Source organism: Mesoplodon densirostris, chromosome 13, assembly GCF_025265405.1.
Source record: "Mesoplodon densirostris isolate mMesDen1 chromosome 13, mMesDen1 primary haplotype, whole genome shotgun sequence".
NCBI lineage: Eukaryota > Metazoa > Chordata > Mammalia > Artiodactyla > Ziphiidae > Mesoplodon > Mesoplodon densirostris.
Genome location: NC_082673.1, coordinates 61085770 through 61106100, shown reverse-complemented (window position 1 = coordinate 61106100; position 20331 = coordinate 61085770). Strand labels below are relative to the sequence as shown.

Below are 20331 nucleotides of genomic sequence, written 5' to 3'. Positions count from 1 at the left end.
AATACTATGCCATTTTACATAATAACTTGAGCATCCATGTATTTTGCTATGCGTGGGGGGGGGGCCAGTCCTGGAACCAATCCCCAAAGGACATGGGACACCAAGGGAGGACTGCAGTGTAGTTTAGTCGGGGTATACTGAATGCAGTGAAGCATATTCTTTGAGTTAGGCAGGGAATAAACCATAGGGAGAGGGCTCTTTATGCCATTAGAAACTTCACTGAAGAGATGAGGAGTCACTAAATAGTTTTTAAGCAGAAGGTAAAATAATCAGATCTGCATTTTACAGATATCAGCATAGCAGCATGTGAAGGATGTGTTTGAGGAATCCAGATGGGAGCAAAGAGACCAGTTAGGAAACTAGCATTAGTCCAAGTGATGGAGGATGAGAGCCCAAATAAGAGAGCAGTTAGTAGTTTATGTAGACAGAGAGGAAAGAATAAAATGCAAAATTTGTGGGGAAAGAATGGTGAAGGACAGAAATCTGAGATGATTCCTGGCTTTCTAGTTTAGGTGATATAGCATATAGTGGTGTCATTCAAAAAGTTGAAAATTATAGGAGAAGTAGATCTGGGCATTGTTCCAGCAATAGGAAATACATAGTCTGTTCTGGCCTAAGTGAGAGTCAGTGGTATTTTAATATATTTATTGAAAGGGAGTTTAAAAGACAAGACTTCAAAAGAAGAAGCTTATGTCCTTTTTTTTTAATTGAACCATTTATTTATTTATATAGATATATTAAAACTGCATATATTTTTGTATACAATTTGATGAGTTTGAACTTACGAATATATCCATGAAACCATCCCCACAATCAAGTAACACACATATCTGTCACCTCCAAAATTTTCCTTGAGTCCCCTCATGTCCTTTTCATGGATCAGAATTATTTTTAACTTAAAAAAAAATTGCTTCAGATAGGACTTCACTTGTTTTTGCTTATGTTTGAAGTTAAGTATTTTTGTTGGGGATCCTTTAAAAGAAATTAGATGAGATTTATTGGGTGAAGAAAGAGAAATTCATGACTATGTCTAACTGTCCTCTCACAATTACCTGCAATTCTATTTCCACTGTGCTCCACTCTCTAGTGTCTGCTTTACCATCCTAAAGTTCTGGTTATATCCTGAATTCCTTAATTTATTAAACTCTATATAGTCTCCTATTATGATCAGAACTCATTTCAGATGCTAATACTAATCTTCTCCATATATACTAAGTAAAATCTATTTAACCTGGTGCTCATCTTTTCTAATGATAAGGAGCTCACTTTATCTATTGATGAGGACATTAGGTACTGAGCAGTATCCTTTCCACCAAGAGGTTAGGAGCAAAGAGATACCAAAGACAACTCTCAAAAGCACGTCTGCCGGGCTTCCCTGGTGGCGCAGTGGTTGGGAGTCCGCCTGCCGATGCAGGGGACGCGGGTTCGTGCCCCGATCCCGGAGGATCCCGCGTGCCGCGGAGCGGCTGGGCCCGCGAGCCGTGGCCGCGGGGCCTGTGTGTCCGGAGCCTGTGCTCCGCGGCGGGAGAGGCCACAGCGGTGAGAGGCCCGCGTACAGCAAAAAAAAAAAAAAAAAAAAAAGCACGTCTGCCAATAACCAAGAATACCTTGCACCTGTTATACATCAGTAGTCTACAAATATTTTTTTCTCTTCTCTGAAATCTCTAAAACCACGTACCCCTCGCACATTTTTAAGATAGCATTTAAATTTTAAGTTTAAATAGCTGCAAAGATACATTTTCAGATACATTGTGTATTGTTGGTGTGACTTAATTATATTTTTATCAAAGCTTGGAGCTGTAGATTTACCTCGTTCAACATACAGAAAATATCTACTTTATAAGCTATTTGGCAAACTAGTCCACATTGTCAAACCATCACACAAATCTGACTTTATATCAAAGAGAGTCCAACTTCATTTTTAAATTCATATAAATGTGTTATTATGGGTCACCATGATAGTCATCTCAAAATTCCAATTCTGAAAAAGAGAGATGAAGCACCAGAGTCTCGCCAAAAGTCTGTTGCCTGAATGAAATAACATGCTGCCTCATTCTATGTTTCTTACAAAACTTCTCACTGCTTTGCCCTCATGAATCTCTCCTTCAGGACAACTCTCCTTCAGCGGCAACTCTCCTTGTCACTTTGCCTGGTGCCCCAGAGATTTTTACATCCTGAGGCAATATATTATATAAAGACCAAAATTCAGATTAGGTATGGTTGAGGAGCATGCTTTTCTTTTTAAGAGTAGAAGCCACCCACTTTAAAAAGTGAGTTGGAAAGAAAAATTTATAAAACAGAAAAGTGTTCTCAGGTAGATCAATTTTAAGAAAAAATGAAAGGATACATATGGAAATCTGTGCCCTTGAAGTTATTCGCACCCGTCTCCTCTCCAAAAAGCCTTCCTTCCACAACAGGGTACACTTTCAAGACCACTGCCAAAGCTTAACAATATACTAGACATACTGACATAACAGAATTAATGAAGCTTCTCAATTCCTTTTATAAATTCTTTAAGCAGTAGAAATATCTGACTATATTCCTTTTCAAGGATTACATGAATAATCTAGTATTAATTTAAAAATCATAAAATGTTAAGCCCACCTTAGAAATCATTTAAATTGATGCTACCATTTTACAGATTTTAAAACAGAAGCACTAAGACATGAAGTGATATGTCAACAAGAGTCATGTAACACCAGGGCAGGAACAAAACTTGGTTCTCCTAGTTGTCTCAACTTAAGTCACCCTGTTCCTAGACAATGTCAAAGTTTTACCAATATACTGGAATGTAGTGATTTCATAAAACTCTAACAGAAAATCCATACATGATATGTTTGATTTGGGGTATGGGAACTGATTATATATTACACAAGCACACTAACTACAGACTTGCAGGTAATTACAGTGACTTGAATTTTTTTTTAAAAGACTTACCATCTGATATACTGAACACACATATATCAATATATTTTAAGGGACTTTCTTAAGAATCACTTTCTTTTACAACCATACTAAAGGTATCATTCATTCTGTTTCAAATCTGCTAATTTATAGTAAAAGAATCTATATCTGTTACATTTGCAAATTAAACACTATAATTCTAAAAAACGTATATTCTTTATTTTTTCAAAATTAGATTATCCATTGAGAGATGGTAATCTATTTTTCCCAAAAAGTAAAAGAAACAAAAAATTAATGTTGCCACACTCTGAAGCTTAAAATAATCCTGACTGTAAATTACTTTTAATGTCTTTACCACTAGAGTCTCTATTCCATGATTATAAAATAATATCTCCCTTAGGAAGTCATTATTTTTCAATTTAACTAAATATATAGTTTTAATTTATTAAGGAGTATCATCTTAAGAAAATAAATGAAAGCAATATTTCATAAAATCTTATTATACTGGTATGCCATAGTCCTGTACTTCATTTATTCTCTCTGTATCCTAAATGCACCTCAGAAGAGTTAATTAATTGTTAAGGATGGCTGCACATGAAAGACCCTTAAAATTAAAACAAAAGATTATTTTATCTTGTTCTTTTAAGAGATTACTAAAATAATTTTTAAATTGCTTTATAATTAAATTTTAAGCTATAAAATATTTATATTGTCATTATTCTACTTCATAAAAATAATCTTACCAAAATGCACTGAGCTTAATCCTTTGGAGTTATGATAAATCAAAAAATGTGTTCAGCAAACATATGGACACCAAGGGGGGAAAGCGGGGGTGGGGGGGTGGGATGAACTGGGAGATTGGGATTGACATATATACACTAATATGTATAAAATAGATAACAAATAAGGACCTGCTGTATAAAAATAAAATAAAATAAAAGTCAAAAAAATGTGTTCAGTATCTATTGTGAGCAAAAGCTTTCTTCTAGTACATAAGGCAACTGAGTATACGTAGGAAGATCCAATTTGAAAAGAGGAATTAAACTCATTATTCTTTTCATTTAGAATACAGGCCATATATATATATATATATATATATATATATATATATATATATATATATATATATATGGATATATGGAATGCTTTCCCAAGTAAATTATGAATGAAAATTATTTTTTATGTTTAGTCCCTAACATTTCCCTCAGATCTAAGAAAAAATATGAGAAACATGGAGGTTACTCTCTCTGCTTCCTTTCTTCTTCCATAAATCATCCACATCAGGCTAATCCACAATATATAGAGTTTTATAGTTGATTACAATACAAAAAATGTTCAAGGGGTGTTCCAGTTTTTCACTGTACTTAACTTATTGACAAGAACTTTGCTCAGCATAAAGAGACCATATGTTAGAAACCAGAAAATATATTTTTAAGCAAACTATATTCAGATGTCATTACAGACTTCTGCTTGTGGCCTAAATGGGGTAGCAAGGGCTAGATTCCTTCAGCTGCCTGAAACAAGCAAACAAACAAAAAATAGGCAAAATGTATGAAGAATGGTATTCAAGATAATGGACATCAGGCAAAAAAGCCCAGCTGAAATATGGGAAACAAACAAGATAAGCTCTACAATTGCCCCAGGTTACTGTTCTGAGAGGCTTTCCATGCAGCAGAGTAATACAGAGCAGCTGAAACTCACTTGGCAGACATCCTAAGTTGAAGAGAACAAACTAAGCCTGAGGAGGCCAACACAGCTAGCTTTTGTTGAACAAGTTATCAGAGAAGAGAAAGGTGAACAGAGAAAGAAAACTCCAGAGATCTACAGAGAGACCCTTCAGGTGTTCAACTTAGTAATGATCAGTGAGCATGAATGTGATTAAATACCCAGGAGTGGGGAAAAAAATCATCTGAAAGGATTAGAGAAAACAGTAGATGTTCCTACCAGCTAGACAAGAAAAACTCATAATCATGGGGTATTGGTTAAAGCACTCAGGAAAGCCTTGCCTCTGTAGAAGAGAATAATTAGTGCTAAACTGAGCACTGTTCCAGTTCCACCTAACAAATCACAAAAGCAAGATACAAAAGTCAAATTGTTTCCATGTAACAACTGCATTCCAGAACAAAGTTCAAGGAGAGTTATAGGAATGAAAAAATATCTAGCACCCAACAAAGTAAAATTTTCAATGCCTGATATTCAACGTAAGATACTAGGCATGTAAAGAGTCAGGAAAACACATACCATAATGAGAATAATCAATCAAAACCAACCCAACACTGACAAACATGTTAAAATTAGCATAGGAGAACTTCAAAACAATTATTACAGAGTGTGTATTCTACACGTTCAAAAAGTTAACTAGACTGTGGAAGATAAAAAAATGTCTAAAATTGAAATTCTAGACATGAAAACTATAATGTCTGAGGTAAAATAATACACTGAATGGTATTAACAGCAGATTTGACACTGTAGAAGAAAAGATTAGTAAACCTGGGGCATAGAAATAAAACATAAACAAAATGAAAATGGAGAAAATTAAAATTTTATTTAATAAAAAGAACATAAGTGAGCTGTAGGACAACTTCAAGCAGCCTAGTGCATGGGTAACAAGACTCCCTGAAGGAGAAGAGAGAGAGGATGGGCCAGTAAAAATATATGAAGAAAAAACTGACAACATGCTATACAGCCTATGAAAACTATAAACACATAGATCCAAAAAGCTCAAAAAACCTCCAAACACAACAAACATGAAGAAAATTAACCAAGAAACATCATAATTAAATTGCACAAAACCAGTGATCAAAAGGATATCTTAAAAGCAATCAGACAAAAAAGACACATTATATACAGAGAGATAAAGATGAGAATGGTATTACAATTCTAATTGGAAATACTGAAAGGGAGAAGGCAGTGAAGCAAAAATATTTAAAATATTGAAAGAAAATAACTGTTAAACTAGAATTCTATACCAAGCAAAAATATTTTTTAAAAAAAACAAGGGCAAAAATTTTAGCATAAAAAGTTGAAAGCATTCATCACTAGCAGACTCGTACTATAGCAAATATTGAAGGAAATCTTTCAGGCAGATGAAATATGATACCAGACAGAAATACAGATCTACAAAAAGAAATGAACACTACCAGAAATGGTAACAACACAAGTAAATACATCGTATTTCTTTATTATTTAAAACTCCTTAAAACATAAGCCTTTTAAACAAAAAACAAACAAACAAACAGTGTATTGTGGGATTTATAAAACAGGTAAAAGTAAGCTATATGATAACAATAATGTAAGTCCAAAAGGGAAGAAATGGAAGTACACTATTATATATTCTTATACTATACTATACACCAAATGGTATAATATCAGTTCAGGTTGACTGTGATCATTTAAAGATGTATATTACAAATCCTTAAGCAATTAATAAAATAACAAAACAAAGAGCCAACAAAGCTACAAAACAAAGAGTCAACAAAGCTAATGAGCTAACAAAGCAGATAAAACTGAATCAAAAAAGTACTTGATTAATCCAAAAGGAGACTAAAAAAGAAATAAAGATCAGATGGTAAAAGTAGAAAAAGAGCAAAATGATATAATCAAACTTAACCACATCAGTAATCACATTAAATATAAATTATCTAAACACCCAACTGAAAGGCAGGGATTGTCAGATTGGCTAACAAAGCAATACCCAATTATATGCTGCCTATAAGAAAAGTACTTCAAATATGAAGACACAAATTAGTTTAAAGTAAAAGAACAGGAAACATAAACAATGTTACTAATACCCAATAGAAAGTTGGAATGATTATAGTAAGATTAGACAAAACAGATTTCAGAGCAAAGAATATTACCAGGAATAAAGTCACTTAATAATTATAAAGAGGCCAATTATTTAATAGGATGTAATAATGCTAAATGTTTATGCACCTAAAAACAGAACTTTAAAATACATAAAGCAAAAGCCAATAAAACTGTAAAAAGAAATGGACAAATCCAAGTTTAGTTATATATTTCAATACCCCTCTCTTAATAATTGATAGAATAAATAGGTAGGAAATCAACAAGGATATAGTAGACTTGAACAACTCTATTAAACAACTTGACCTATTGGACATTTAAAAACACTGTCAAAAAATAGCAGAATATACACCCTCTTCAAGAACACACAGAACGTTTGTCAAAATAAACCATATTCTGGGCCATAAAATAAGTTTCAGTACACTTCAAAGGATTCAAGGCATACAAAGTATATCTAGGACCACAACCGAATTAAATTAAAAATCATTAACAGAAAGATCTCTGGAATCCACCCCCAATATTTAAAAAATAAATAACACACTTCTAAGTTATTCATAGGTCAAAGATGAAAAGTAAAATTAGGAAGTATTTCAACTGAATGAAAATGAAAAGACAGCATATCAGAATTTGGGGGATGTCACTGAAGCAGTACTTAGGGGAAATTGATGGCACATGATGCCTATATCAGAAAAGAAGGAACACCTCAAAGCAATGACCTCAGCTTCCACCTTAAGAAACCAGAAAAAGAAGAGACAATTAATTACAGTTAGCAAAAGAAAAGAAATAATAAAGATCAAAGATGAAATCAACAATTTAAAAAATCAATAAAACAAAAAGCTGGTTCTTTGATAAGATCAATAAAATTGATAAATATCTGTCAGACTAAGCAGGGAAAAAGACAGAAGATGTAAATTACCAATATCAGGAATGAAAGAGCTAGCATCACTACAGATTATACAGATATTAAAAGAATGAGAATGGAATACTGTGAACAAGATGCTAATAAATTCAATAACTTATGAGGAACTGAACAAATTCCTTGAAAGATACAAATTACCAAACCTCATTCAAGAAAAAAATAATCTGAACAACTCTATATCTATTAAAGAAATTAAAACTGTACTTAAAAACTTTCCCCCCAAAATAAAACTGTATGCCCAGATGGCTTCAAAACATTAAAGGATAAATTATACTAATTCTGTAGAAACTCTACTAAAACATTGGAGAGGAGGAAATACTGCCCAACACATTCTATCCGGCCAGCATTACTCTAATACCAAAATTAAAGAAAGACACTGCAAGAACAGAAAACTACAGATATCAACCCTCATGAACACAGAAGCAAAAATTGTAAACAAAATTTTATCTAATCAAATCCATTAATTTGTAAAATATATAATCCATCATAACCAAATGGGTTTTATTCCAGGAATAGAGTTGGTTTAACATTTCAAAATCAATCAATGTAGTTCACCATATTAACAAAAAACATATAATCAATCTCAATAGATGGAGAACAAACAAAATCCAACATCTATTCCTGAGGTAAACAAGCAAACAAACAAAAACTCTCAGCAAATTAATAATAGACAACATCTATGAAGAGATGATAGCTAACATAATACTTAATAGTGAAAGACTGAATGCTTTCTCTCCAAGATAAGAATACAATAGGGATAGCTTCTCTCATCACTTCCAATCAGAATTACACTGGAGTTTCTAGCCAATGCAACTAGTCAAGGAAAAGAAAAATAAGCAGGTAAACCAGGGAGAAAGATAAGGAAAAATAAAGAAAAGTTATTAGTTCTGGGCAAAACAAAACAATGAGAAAAGGGAAACAATGAGAAAATGGAGAAGTGAAATCACAAAGGGGAACAAATTCCCATAATAATGTTTAGGTAATGTATGTAAAGACATCAGCTTCATATTTTTGAGCTATCTAGGAACTGAGTGATAAAATACTACGAAGGAGATAAATACAAATTATAAAAAACTTAGTGAGACAACAATTTAAAATACTGCTTTTTACTAATTTCAACATAGCATTCTTTGGGAAATATTAATATATTCCCTGAAGTGGATGGATAAACTACAAAAATCTAGTACAGGTGTAAAATACAGCCTTAACATTTCTTCTTTAAATTCCATAGTCTAATGTTTATTTCATTAATGTTAAAACAAAAATAAAGAGTAAAGTAGCCTCAAAAGCTATAAAATTATGAAACACAGAATCTCAAAGCCGGAAAGAGGCTCTTTAAAAAAGAAAGAAAACGGAGGCCAAAGGAAGAGCAGATCTACCAAGTTTATAAAATTATGTGAAGTAATCGAAAAAGCTGTGACACAACCCAAACATTAATCAGTTGTATGACTTCAAGATGAATTTTACTGTCTCTGGATCTGAGTTTTCTATACCTTTAAAATAAGGAGTTAGGCCAAGTGATCTCTAAATTCTCTTCATTTTTGAAAGTCTAAGACCCTATGAGTCTAAACAAAATCATAAGCTAAAGAACATAAACAATGAGACAAATACCTTTTTAATTCAGAGGAAAATTTTTTAAATTATTTTATCTGAACTGAAGACACTAAGGAAGGTTCTTATTCATTGATTAACCTGAATATTAATTTCAGTTGTCTATTTTATTTAAGATAAGCTTAAGTATAAGACAATTATGAAGTATAATTTTCATTCTGTACCTTGTTTGAGCGTAATGACACTCGACCTCCACAACGAGCACAGAACTTTGTTTGGCAATATGAACAGTTATGGCCACATCCATCAGCAAACTTTGTTTTGTGGCAGATACCACAGGTTGGAGCATCACCTTTCTGTTCTTGCTGCTGCTGTGATTCTTCTCCCATCTTCTTTACCTGCTCCTTATACATTTCAAACTGCTGATGAAGTTTTCTGCAGAGAACACAGATAAGAAAAATTTGGTTTCCTGATGTCTCAAAAAAATAATAATAATTACCACAATCTGTGGACACAATTTTATATCCAAAAAAATCCATAGGAGAATACAGAATAAACATTTAATTTTCTGTTTATAGAATAACATCCTTTATGGCACATCACATCATAAAAGTGTTGTAACTAGTTCTGCCTTCTGATATACATGCTAATTTAAGAAACAATACAATTAAGATACTTATTTGAACTGTAATTGTAAAATTTCTACCAACGACTTGCAATATATTTTCAATCATATACCGTAAAATATTTACAATGTTATTTTTCAACCGTTTAGCTTCACAAAAAGACTGATTTGACTTACACAGTGAAACCAAAACCTAAGAACTTCAAATCATTGAGACAGAAGCTCAACTGGAATGACCTTAAGAATCCAAACAGATGGGAAAACATTGGATGAGTGGTCTCACTAACTGTTTAAATCTATTCAATAGTCTCGACATTAGTTGGCTGCAAAGACACTATGAAAGGATAAACACACATACAATAGAACAGAACAGAGTCCAGAATAGTCCAACACTTAAATGGTCATTACTTTTTTAAAAAGATGCCAAGGTAATTCAATGATAAAGAACAGCCCTTTAAAGCAACAGAAAATTCATGTGTAAAAAAAGTAACTGGAAATCCATGTGTAAAAAAATGAACCTCAACTCATACCTCACACCTATACAAAAATTAACTAAATGTATTACAGAACTGTAAACAATAGATTACAGAACTAAATAAAATGACTAAAACTATAAAACTTCTAGATAAAACATTGACAAAAAGTGAGGCCTTGGGTTAAACAAAGACTACTTAGCTAGATTAGGCAAGCATACCTTCAATAGAATCTAAAAGGCATGAACCAGAAAGCAACCAACGGCAGTATATAAATGAATGAGCATAGCTGTGTTCCAATAAAATATTATTTATGGGCACTGAAAACAGGCAGTGGGCCAGATTTGGCCTATGGGTCGCAGATTGCCCACTTTTAAATGATATGATTTCATTTATATAACATTTTGAAAGTGGCAAAATTATTAGGACAGAAATCAGAACAATGGTTGCTAGGGGCGGGAGTAGAGCAAGAGGATTAACTACAAATGGACACAAGGAACGTTTGGAGGTGAAGGAAATAGTCTGTCTTGATTATGGCAGTAGATATTTAACTGTATGTTTTCCAGAATTCAGTGAAGTGTATGTCTTAAAGGTGAATTTTACTGCAAATAAACTATACCTCAAATAAGCCTGACTTTTAAAAAAGTTAGTTTCAAAGTGCTAACCTAAAGTCAGTAGGTAGATTAAAAATAGATCTATGTAAGTCCTTTTACCTACTTACCCACAAAAGCAGACTTCCTTTTTCACACCTAATATTAGTAAATTCAAATAGCCGTGCCAGTTTTCTCAATTTTTTTCTATAACTTCAGACAACATACTGTTTTTCCCTGATGATCTCCCACCAGGTTTAAGTGAATCTCTGTTAACACAAAATAAGCACCACTACAGGAAACTCAAGCTCATAAACATGTACCAGAGCAAGCATGATTTTAAGTGGACCACTGAATGAACTCTGCATCATAGCTTCTCCCAACCATTTAGGGGAACTATCTTTCTATGTGTGAGGTATATTATACATTTCTACTGTATACCTGTGTACACACTTATGATCTCTGGCATATCTTTCAGCACATGGCTGAACCCCACTGGGAAACAGAGAAAGAAGAAGAAAATTAGAGTAATACTTTGTTTTAGTTCTAGAGGCACTGGAGTACTAGGCAAGTTACCAAGTCACACTGGAACAAAAAGCAGAAATCTAGTTAAGTCAATTGTTCTACGATATAGTGCCTCAAGGGAAGTAGAAACCCCATTTCACAAACAGGGAGAAGGCCAATCACATTAGCAGAAAAATTAGTAATTATGTATCCCAAAGTGCTAGATTAGAGCTATTTAAAACTCTTTTACATAACAACTGTAGTAATCCCAGAGAATACAGCAGTAGGATAGGATCAAATCTTCCCAGCTGTAGGGAGCAAAGAGAGAGAGAGAAGCCGAAATTCAGATGGGACTAGACTACAACAGCTTGAGGCGATAAGAGAGGACTTACAGAGAGATTTTGTGTATTCATCCTTCCAGTCCTGTAATATGAGAAACTACCATATGTAGAAGTGGTGGTGTACAGGTAGATTCGGGAGCTAAATTATATTCCTTGCCAAAAAGAGCATTTCTTCCCTTCCCATTTATAAATAGGCCAAATTCTATCTCTGCTTCCTCACCCCAGTCATTCTTCAATCAATCTAATCTAATTTCCAGTCTACTTCTTAATTCTCACAAAGTTTACCAAGGATCTCCCTTGGTATCTAAAACTAGTATCTAAAACTAATGGACAAATTTTTTTAGTCTCCATCTTACTGAGTTCTCAACAATACTTGAAATTATGTCCACATGCCCACTGGGCTTTCATTACACTCTCTTGGTTTTCCTCCTGTATCTGTCTTTCATTTTCTTTCTCCTTTGAAGGTCAAGACTCAGGCCCCTCTTCTCTTTCCATTCTATGTCTTCTTAGGCAATCATACCCACACCTAAGACTTCAATTTCCACCTATATATAAATTACTTATAAATGTAAATCCTCAGCTCAAACTTCTCCTCTGAGCTTCAATATTCAATTGCCTACTTGACATCTCTATTTGGAAGTCTCAATGCCAGTTGGAATTCGGTGCGTATCAAAGCAAACTCCTAATTTTCCTATTAAACTAAATTCCCTTCCAGTGCACAATTTCAGTGAATTGTGCCACCATTTAATTATGCAGGCCTGAAATCTAGAATTATTCTAGAAATATCTCCCTCCTTCAAATGCATAATTAATCTAAGCCCTTTCAATTTTACTTCTTTTTTTTTTTTTTTTTTTTTGCGGTATGCGGGCCTCTCACTGTTGTGGCCTCTCCCGTTGCGGAGCACAGGCTCCGGATGCGCAGGCCCAGCGGCCATGGCTCACGGGCCCAGCCGCTCCGCGGCATATGGGATCCTCCCAGACCGGGGCACGAACCCGTATCCCCTGCATCGGCAGGCGGACTCTTAACCACTGCGCCACCAGGGAGGCCCCAATTTTACTTCTTAAATGTGTCTTGAATCCTTCCGCTTGTCTCTGAATCCACTGTCGATACCATAGGCCTTGTTACCATCAATGCCCACCTAGCCTCCTGGCTAGGCTACTCACATCCACACTTCTCCCCTTCTGCGTACTACAGAAAAATTATCTTGTCATCTCACTGCTTAAAATACGCTAATGGCTTCTGATTGCTTTTAAGAAGAAGAAAAGTCTTCTTATGAAGACAAACAAAGCCTTGAATGTTCTCGCACACATTCACCCCTTCAACCTCATTTTTTGCACTGCTTCTTTCCCCTCTTTCTGCTAAAGCCACTCATCCTTTAGACTCACTATGGTGCATCCAATATAGGGCATTTATATTTTATACATGCTCTCACCTCCTCCTAGGATAGATTACAATGCACACCTTTCTTTTAATTTTCTTTCTATTTTTTTAAACCGGAGGTATCCAAAATAGAGTTGATCATGAGCTTGGTTGCACTGATCCATGCTTGGCTCCCTTTTTAATTAACTATTTTCCCTTCCCCAATGTGACTTCCCTTCTCTCAGGAACCAGTCTTTACATTTTTGTATTAAAATCTAAATAGAATAAACAATAGCTAATGCATATGGTGCTTATTGTGTATCAGGTAGATAGGTACTATTATAAATATTCTACTATTATTCTATCCTACAGAGAAGCTACTTTTACTTACAGTCACACTGCTAGTAAGTAAAGGCAGATCCAAATTCAGTGTTGCTGCAGAATCCAAGCTCCAATAACTATAAGTTTACACATTTTAATGGCTGTATAATGTTCCCTATTTACATTTTATTCATCCCTTTATTTTTTAAAAGTTGGCACTTTATTCTAAAAAAGAATAGATTTATATATATAACTGAATCACTGTGCTGTACACCTGAAACTAACACGATATTGTAAATCAACTATACTTCAATTTAAAAAAAGAATTAGTAAATAAATAAGTTGGCCCTTTATAATTCATTACTGTATATTTCCAATAAATTGTAATATTTCTGTAATGAGATATTTATAAACACATATATGTTTTCCTCTGAGATATGTATACAGAAGTATAATAGACATATTCAAGTTCACTAAATATTTCTGAACTTCCCTCCAAATGGCTTAACCCAGTTAGCACACCTGCAAGCAGGGTATGAAGGCTCCAGTTTTCTCTTATCCTTGCCTATACATGATATTCAATTTTTAAAATTTTGCAGCTTGGGTAGATATGAACTGATGTTTTATTTTTTTAAGTTCACATTTTTCTGACTCCTAATGAAGTTCAGCCAGTTGAACTGCTCTACCTATGAACTACCTATTCAGGCTGTCCTTTACCAAAACTCTATTGGTTTTCCTGGTGGGGCGGGGGTGGGGTGGGGAGTTATGGGGTTGTTTATTTGTTTTTGCTGATTTGCAGAAGAACCCTGTAAAGCCTATATGTTAATTCTTTATAAGCTGAGCATAGCAAATGTCCTAGTCTGACAAATGACGGCTAATTCTGTTCTTTGTTAAGCAGAATTCTTTAATTTTGTTGCATTCTAATACATCAGTTTCTCCCTGCATGGTTCCTGGTTTTGGTGGCTGGCTATAATAAAAATCCTTACTTACCCCTGAGTCAGTCACAAAAAATTCTACAGTTTCTTCTAATAGCTTTATAATTTTGTCTCTCACATTTAGGCTTTTAATCGATCTAAAGTTTATTTTTATATGTGATGTGATGCAAGAACTTAATTTTAATCTTTTCCGTATAGAGACTATTTTCCCAGCACCATTAAATAGACCATCCTTTCTTCCACTGATTTGTGATAGCAATCTATCATATACTTAGTTCTCACATGTGCAAATGTCTATTTATGGACTCTGCATTCTATTTCATTGGGTTTTTTGTTTGTTCCACTCCAAAACAACACTGTCAGAACCAAACTCCAAATACAATGAAAGGTCTAAACAATCTTAAATATATAAGCTTATATATTTAAGTTTATAAATATAAAGGTAAATACATAAGTTTCCAGTGATATATATCAGAGGTAAGCAAACTTTTTCTGCAAAGGTCCAGATAGTAGATATTATAAGCCTTGTGGACCATAGGGTCTCTGTCACAGCTACTCAATTTTGCCAAAGGGATGTGAGAGTAGCCATAGATAAACAAATAAATGAGCCTGACTGTGTTCCAATAAAAGTTTATTTACAAAAACAGGCAGCAGGCAGGATTTGACCCATAGGTCATATTTTGCAGATCCCTGATACAGATAAAAGAGTCAAAGATGTACTCATATTTAATTTAAAACTTTTATGACAAATAAATATTTAAAAGACATATACAACAATATATCAATTTAGAAATATTGCTTTTTCCACTTTCTTATTTCAAAAAGCTGTTTTATCCAAATTTTTCATGTCTATTTTCTCCATCCTCACCAAAGCAACTCATTGAACTGTTTTCCAAAGTAAAATTTCTTCACTTCTGAGTTCTTTAAGAAAACAGAAATTTTTCAATCTGTTAGCTCCTAGTAATCCTGCTGTGCCTGGTAATTTTATGCCCAGCCACATAGGTTTTTGTTGCTGTTGGTGTTTTCCCATTCATCTTAGAAGTGTACTTTCATGATTTCCATAACACTAACTTTCATTAGATAATGAGTTTGAAGTTGTGCTTTCTACAAGTTCATGGCATGCAGTTATAAAATGTGATCATTAAATGCAGTCACACACGTTATAGAGTGCTTTTCAACCTGCAGAGTGCAACCCAATATAAGGACATAAACTCAATTTAGCAGGCCAAGACTCATGATTATTAATGAAATAGAATAGATCACAGCATTGGAAAGAGTACAAGTAAGATTTCATATAAATCTTGTTTCTATTACACATATATATGTATATTTCTATGTAGGTATGTGTATACTGGGTTATAGTGCAAAATATATTTCTTTTTATGGATGGAAGTTTTTTTTAAAAGTATAAAAGCCACTGCTTTACTAATCCGCTGACAGAACGGACTAATGTCCTTTTATTAAAAAAAAGAATAAACATATGTCATACAGATGGCCATCCCAGTCACAGAGCAGGTCTCTCCTCTGAACTTCTAAATGGCTTCCTAAGTGACTATTACAACTCTACTGTTTTTCTAAAATACAAATCTGATCATATCATCCTGTTCCTCTCCCTGGAATGCCTTTTCTCCCTTTCTTGGCCAGATGCAGAGGCACCAAAACATCAAACAGTAGTGCATGCTCAAGAAACGGTATCTATAGCATTATCAAATAAATAAATAGGAAGCTAGAGACATAGACACGCTGACATAGTAACTAGATTTAACATTTGAAAATATTTTTAAATAGCTGAAATACTTCACTTTCACAAATAACTACAAAATTTTCCAAAGTAATAAGAAAAAATAATGGCATCAGAATGTATATCACAGCACTATTCATAGCCAAAAACTGGAAACAACTGCAATGTACAGAAATAGTAAAACATAAATGAACTGTAGTATATTCAGACACTAGAGTACCATACAATCAAGAGAATGAATGAAATACAACTATATGCAATCATATGAATGGATCTCACAAACACGTTAAGCAAAATAATATAGACATAATATACCATATGATTCTATTTGTATGAAGTCTAAATGTAAGTAGGCAAAAATAATATGTGGTGCTAGAAAAAATTCAAGATAAAAGCCACCCCTTGGGTTGGTAGACAGTCCTCCCTGGAAGGGAGCATAAGGAAGAGATCCTGGAGGGCTGGTAATGTTCTGCTTCTTGCTTTCAGTGGTGATTTCCAGATATATTCACTGTCTGACAATTCAATGAGCTGTATATTTTCAAATTGTGCACTTTTCACTACATATGTTATGTTTTAATAAAAACTTTACTTGGCAATAAACACTTTGGTACTTTTATTAATTTTTCTAAATGCATTTTCTGAACAAGGAATCTATCATCATAATTTTTCTTTATTTATTGATCCCTTTTCTGAGCCAAAAGGAATTTAAGGTGGTTCTAAGATACATGACAAATGCAGTCAATTTTAGACCACTCAGGTTGAAGACTATCTATGTTGGACCTGGAAACATATTCATGTGCAGGAACTGCCTTCACTATTTCACAAGTCCATATCAACTGCTTTGACCAGTCAAGCACCAATAAGAAGTACGTAGCTTACAAGAAAACATCTTTGTCCATATCATCCTCAAGCTTCAGAAAAAGTAGAAAAAAAACAAGTGGAATTTTTTAAGTAAAAGTAAATTAACAATATTCTCAATGACCCTTCAATTTCCATTGTCATTAGCCTTCAAAACAATAAAATCAACTTTTGGGGAGATCTATCAGCTTTCCCTTATAAGTTAATAATAGGCTGCCCAGGCATTTAGTATTTCACTTCTGACCCTAGAGTCAGCGTTATTGCAAGTTAACATGATTAAGCACAGCAAAGGAATCATGTGATACACTTAGTCTTAACATCAACAGGTACAAGCAGGATTTCCAAAACATCCTTCTAAGGAACACTCTATGACCTGAAACCTACAGATTTAGTCTTCTGGAAGAGATAGGACAGAAAAACTACCTCAGAGTTATGATGGAAAAGACTGTTAATAAGTCATGTTAACAATTAGCACTTCAACAAAAGCCTAAAAATGTTGATCTTTGGAGTTATGTTTCACAATTAAAAAGACACAAACAGGGCTTCCCTGGTGGCGCAGTGGTTGAGAGTCCGCCTGCCGATGCAGGGGACACGGGTTCGTGCCCCGATCCCGGAAGATCCCACATGCCGCGGAGCGGCTGGGCCCGCGAGCCATGGCCGCGGAGCCTGTGTGTCCGGAGCCTGTGCTCCGCAACGGGAGAGGCCACAGCAGTGAGAGGCCCGCGTACAGCAGAAAAAAAAAAAAAGACACAAACAATTTTGCATGGACTGTTGGAAATCTGCTCCATCAGGAGACCTTAAATAAGAGGAGTCTACAAACAAATGGTCTTTGGAGCGAAAGAGCTAGCCAACGACTCTTGGATCAAACAGATGACAAACCAAAGTAGACAGCTTCCATCCAAGAACAGAAGAATGATTTTCTGATATCTCACTCCTCCCTTTAAAAATTATCCTATTTATTATGTACTTTGTAATCTCTAATGTTCAACTAAGGGTTTCTCAGTATGCTTTCACATATTTTCACTGTTAACCCATTTTTAATCTCCTTTCACTGCCACCTAAGAGAATACAAAAAAATCTCCCTGTAATCCCACTGACAAAATTGAATTGGTATTCCTTGAAACACTACATACAGCAAATTTCTTTCCTTTGAGAGGATACTTCTGTATTTGAATTTTCTTCATATTATTAACCTTACCCTTCAGTATTGTAAAAACTAGATCTTGATCTCAAGTCATTACTTACAGCAGTTTCAGAAGAACCAACAGTACCAAGAATGGGGACTAATCCTGGAGTTACCTTTGCTACTACAGCATTCTTTTGGCACGTCTTTATCTTTTGGCATCCTGCAATATCCATCTCATTGCAATAAATAAAAATCAAATGTAAACTAACTGTACTAGATGTTACTAGTGCTCACTATATAGAGTTGCCTCTCTTCATGAGGACATGGAGTTTCTAGACTTCCTTGCAGTTAGTTAAGAGCCTTGTGACAAGTTCTGGGCAATGAGCTATGAATAAAAGTGACCTATGTCACTTCCTATCTTACACAATTAAGAATAAATGTGTGAGGGCTTCCCTGGTAGCGCAGTGGTTGACAGTCCGCCTGCCGATGCAGGGGACACAGGTTCGTGCCCCAGTCCGGGAAGATCCCACATGCCACGGAGCGGCTGGGTCCATGAGCCATGGCCACTGAGCCTGCGCGTCCGGAGCCTGTGCTCCACAACGGGAGAGGCCACAACAGTGAGAGGCCCGCGTACCGCAAAAAAAAAAAAAGAATAAATGAGTGTAAATCTTTCATCATATAAATTTCCCTATAAGTATTGCCTCAGCTTCATCTCCCAAAGATTAATATGCTGTATTTTCATTTATTTCTGTTCAAAATATATATGAATTTCCTTTTCTTTTCCTTTGACTCATGGATTATATAATAGTTTCCAAATATTTGGGGAGTTTTAAGATATCTTTCTGTTATTAATAACTAATATAATTTTGGTCATAGCACATAGTTTTATGATTGAGTTCTTTTAAATTTATTGAGACGTTTTATGGCTCATAGAATATGTTCTATTTTGTAAAATTTCTGTGTGTACTTTAAAAGAATGAGTATTCTGCTGCTGTTGAGTAGAATTGTTCTAAAAAAATTCATTACATTCAGTTGGTTGATAGTATTGTTCAGGTCTTCTGTATACTTACTGATTTTTCTGTCTACTTGTTCTATCAATTATTGATAGATTTTGTAATCACTGACAATAATTTTAAATGTCTCTATTTCTTCAAAAAAAAAAAAGAATAAATGTGAGTTTTACATTTTCTCTCTCTTCCTCTGATGCAGCAATCCTGGTAGCTATGTGTTCTAATTGGCTTGCCAACAAGATGGAAGCAGCCTAGATCTGTAAACTGACACCTGGAAGAGAAGCATTCTATAGTCCTATAAATAAGTCTTAGCCTTTTCATGGGCTAGTGCCCCTGGGCTGTGACTGTCACAAGTGCTTCTCAGCTTCTTTTCCTGTTTTGGAGAGACAGGAAGGTTAGGGGGACAATAATTGGGTATTTCTCTACTCATGCTGGTTAGGCTCTGGCAAAGTAGTTTCCTTTGAGAATGAAAATCTCTGGGAATATGTCAAAATGGTTACTTTTCCCATCTCCCTGGTGAAAGTATGAGGGTATTTTTCACTGATCTTTACCTTGAGAACTTGGTAGAGTTCATGGAGGTAAAACTCACAAAACTGGGGTGGGGGATCCCCTAAAGGTGGATTTCCAAGAATTTTTAACTCTTAAGTTAGTCCACACTCAGCCTTCAGTATTTCCTCAATTTCCTACCAGCTCCTAGCTCCGGTGGTTTCTGCTCCCAGGAAACTGTGATTCTCTTTATTCACCTCTTCTTTCAGTTGTCAGGGCATTGATTTGTCCTGTGTCCTCAATTTTCTGGGATCTAAGAAGAGTTGTTGATTTTCAGTTTGTTCAGCATTTTTCTCATTGTAAGGATGGGAGTGACAGCTTCCAAACTCTTTATATGTCAAAGAGGAAACCAGAAGTCTCCACAATATTGTTTTTAATTACTTATCAGCATGTTTTCCCTCTTGAATATGAAATATTTAAGAGCAGGAACCATAGTCCTTTTATCTCTGGATGCCTAGTACCATGCACAGTGTGAGAATTTTCAGGGCTAAGTCTTGGACCTTCTTTTTTTTTTTTTTAAAGCTATTTATTCTTTTTTCTTTTTTAAGACCATACTTCATTCAGATTTCTTTTGCTTTTTTTTTTTCTTAATTTTATTTATTTATTTATGGCTGTGTTGGGTCTTCGTTTCTGTGCGAGGGCTTTCTCTAGTTGCGGCAAGTGGGGGTCACTCCTCATCGCAGTGCACGGGCCTCTCATTATTGTGGCCTCTCTTGTTGCGGAG

At 34.7% G+C, this 20331-nt stretch overlaps 1 protein-coding gene across 8 annotated transcripts in view; it reads right to left on the bottom strand.

Annotated features, from left to right (window-relative positions):
• The window catches only part of RIMS2 (regulating synaptic membrane exocytosis 2), a 590231-nt gene that overhangs the window by 454981 nt on the left and 114919 nt on the right, over positions 1-20331 (bottom strand). For all 8 annotated transcript variants that reach the window (XM_060115826.1, XM_060115828.1, XM_060115819.1 and 5 more), the window contains one exon: positions 9403-9613. In XM_060115826.1, the coding sequence (XP_059971809.1) occupies positions 9403-9613 (211 nt within the window). The remainder of the gene's footprint in view (positions 1-9402; positions 9614-20331) is intronic.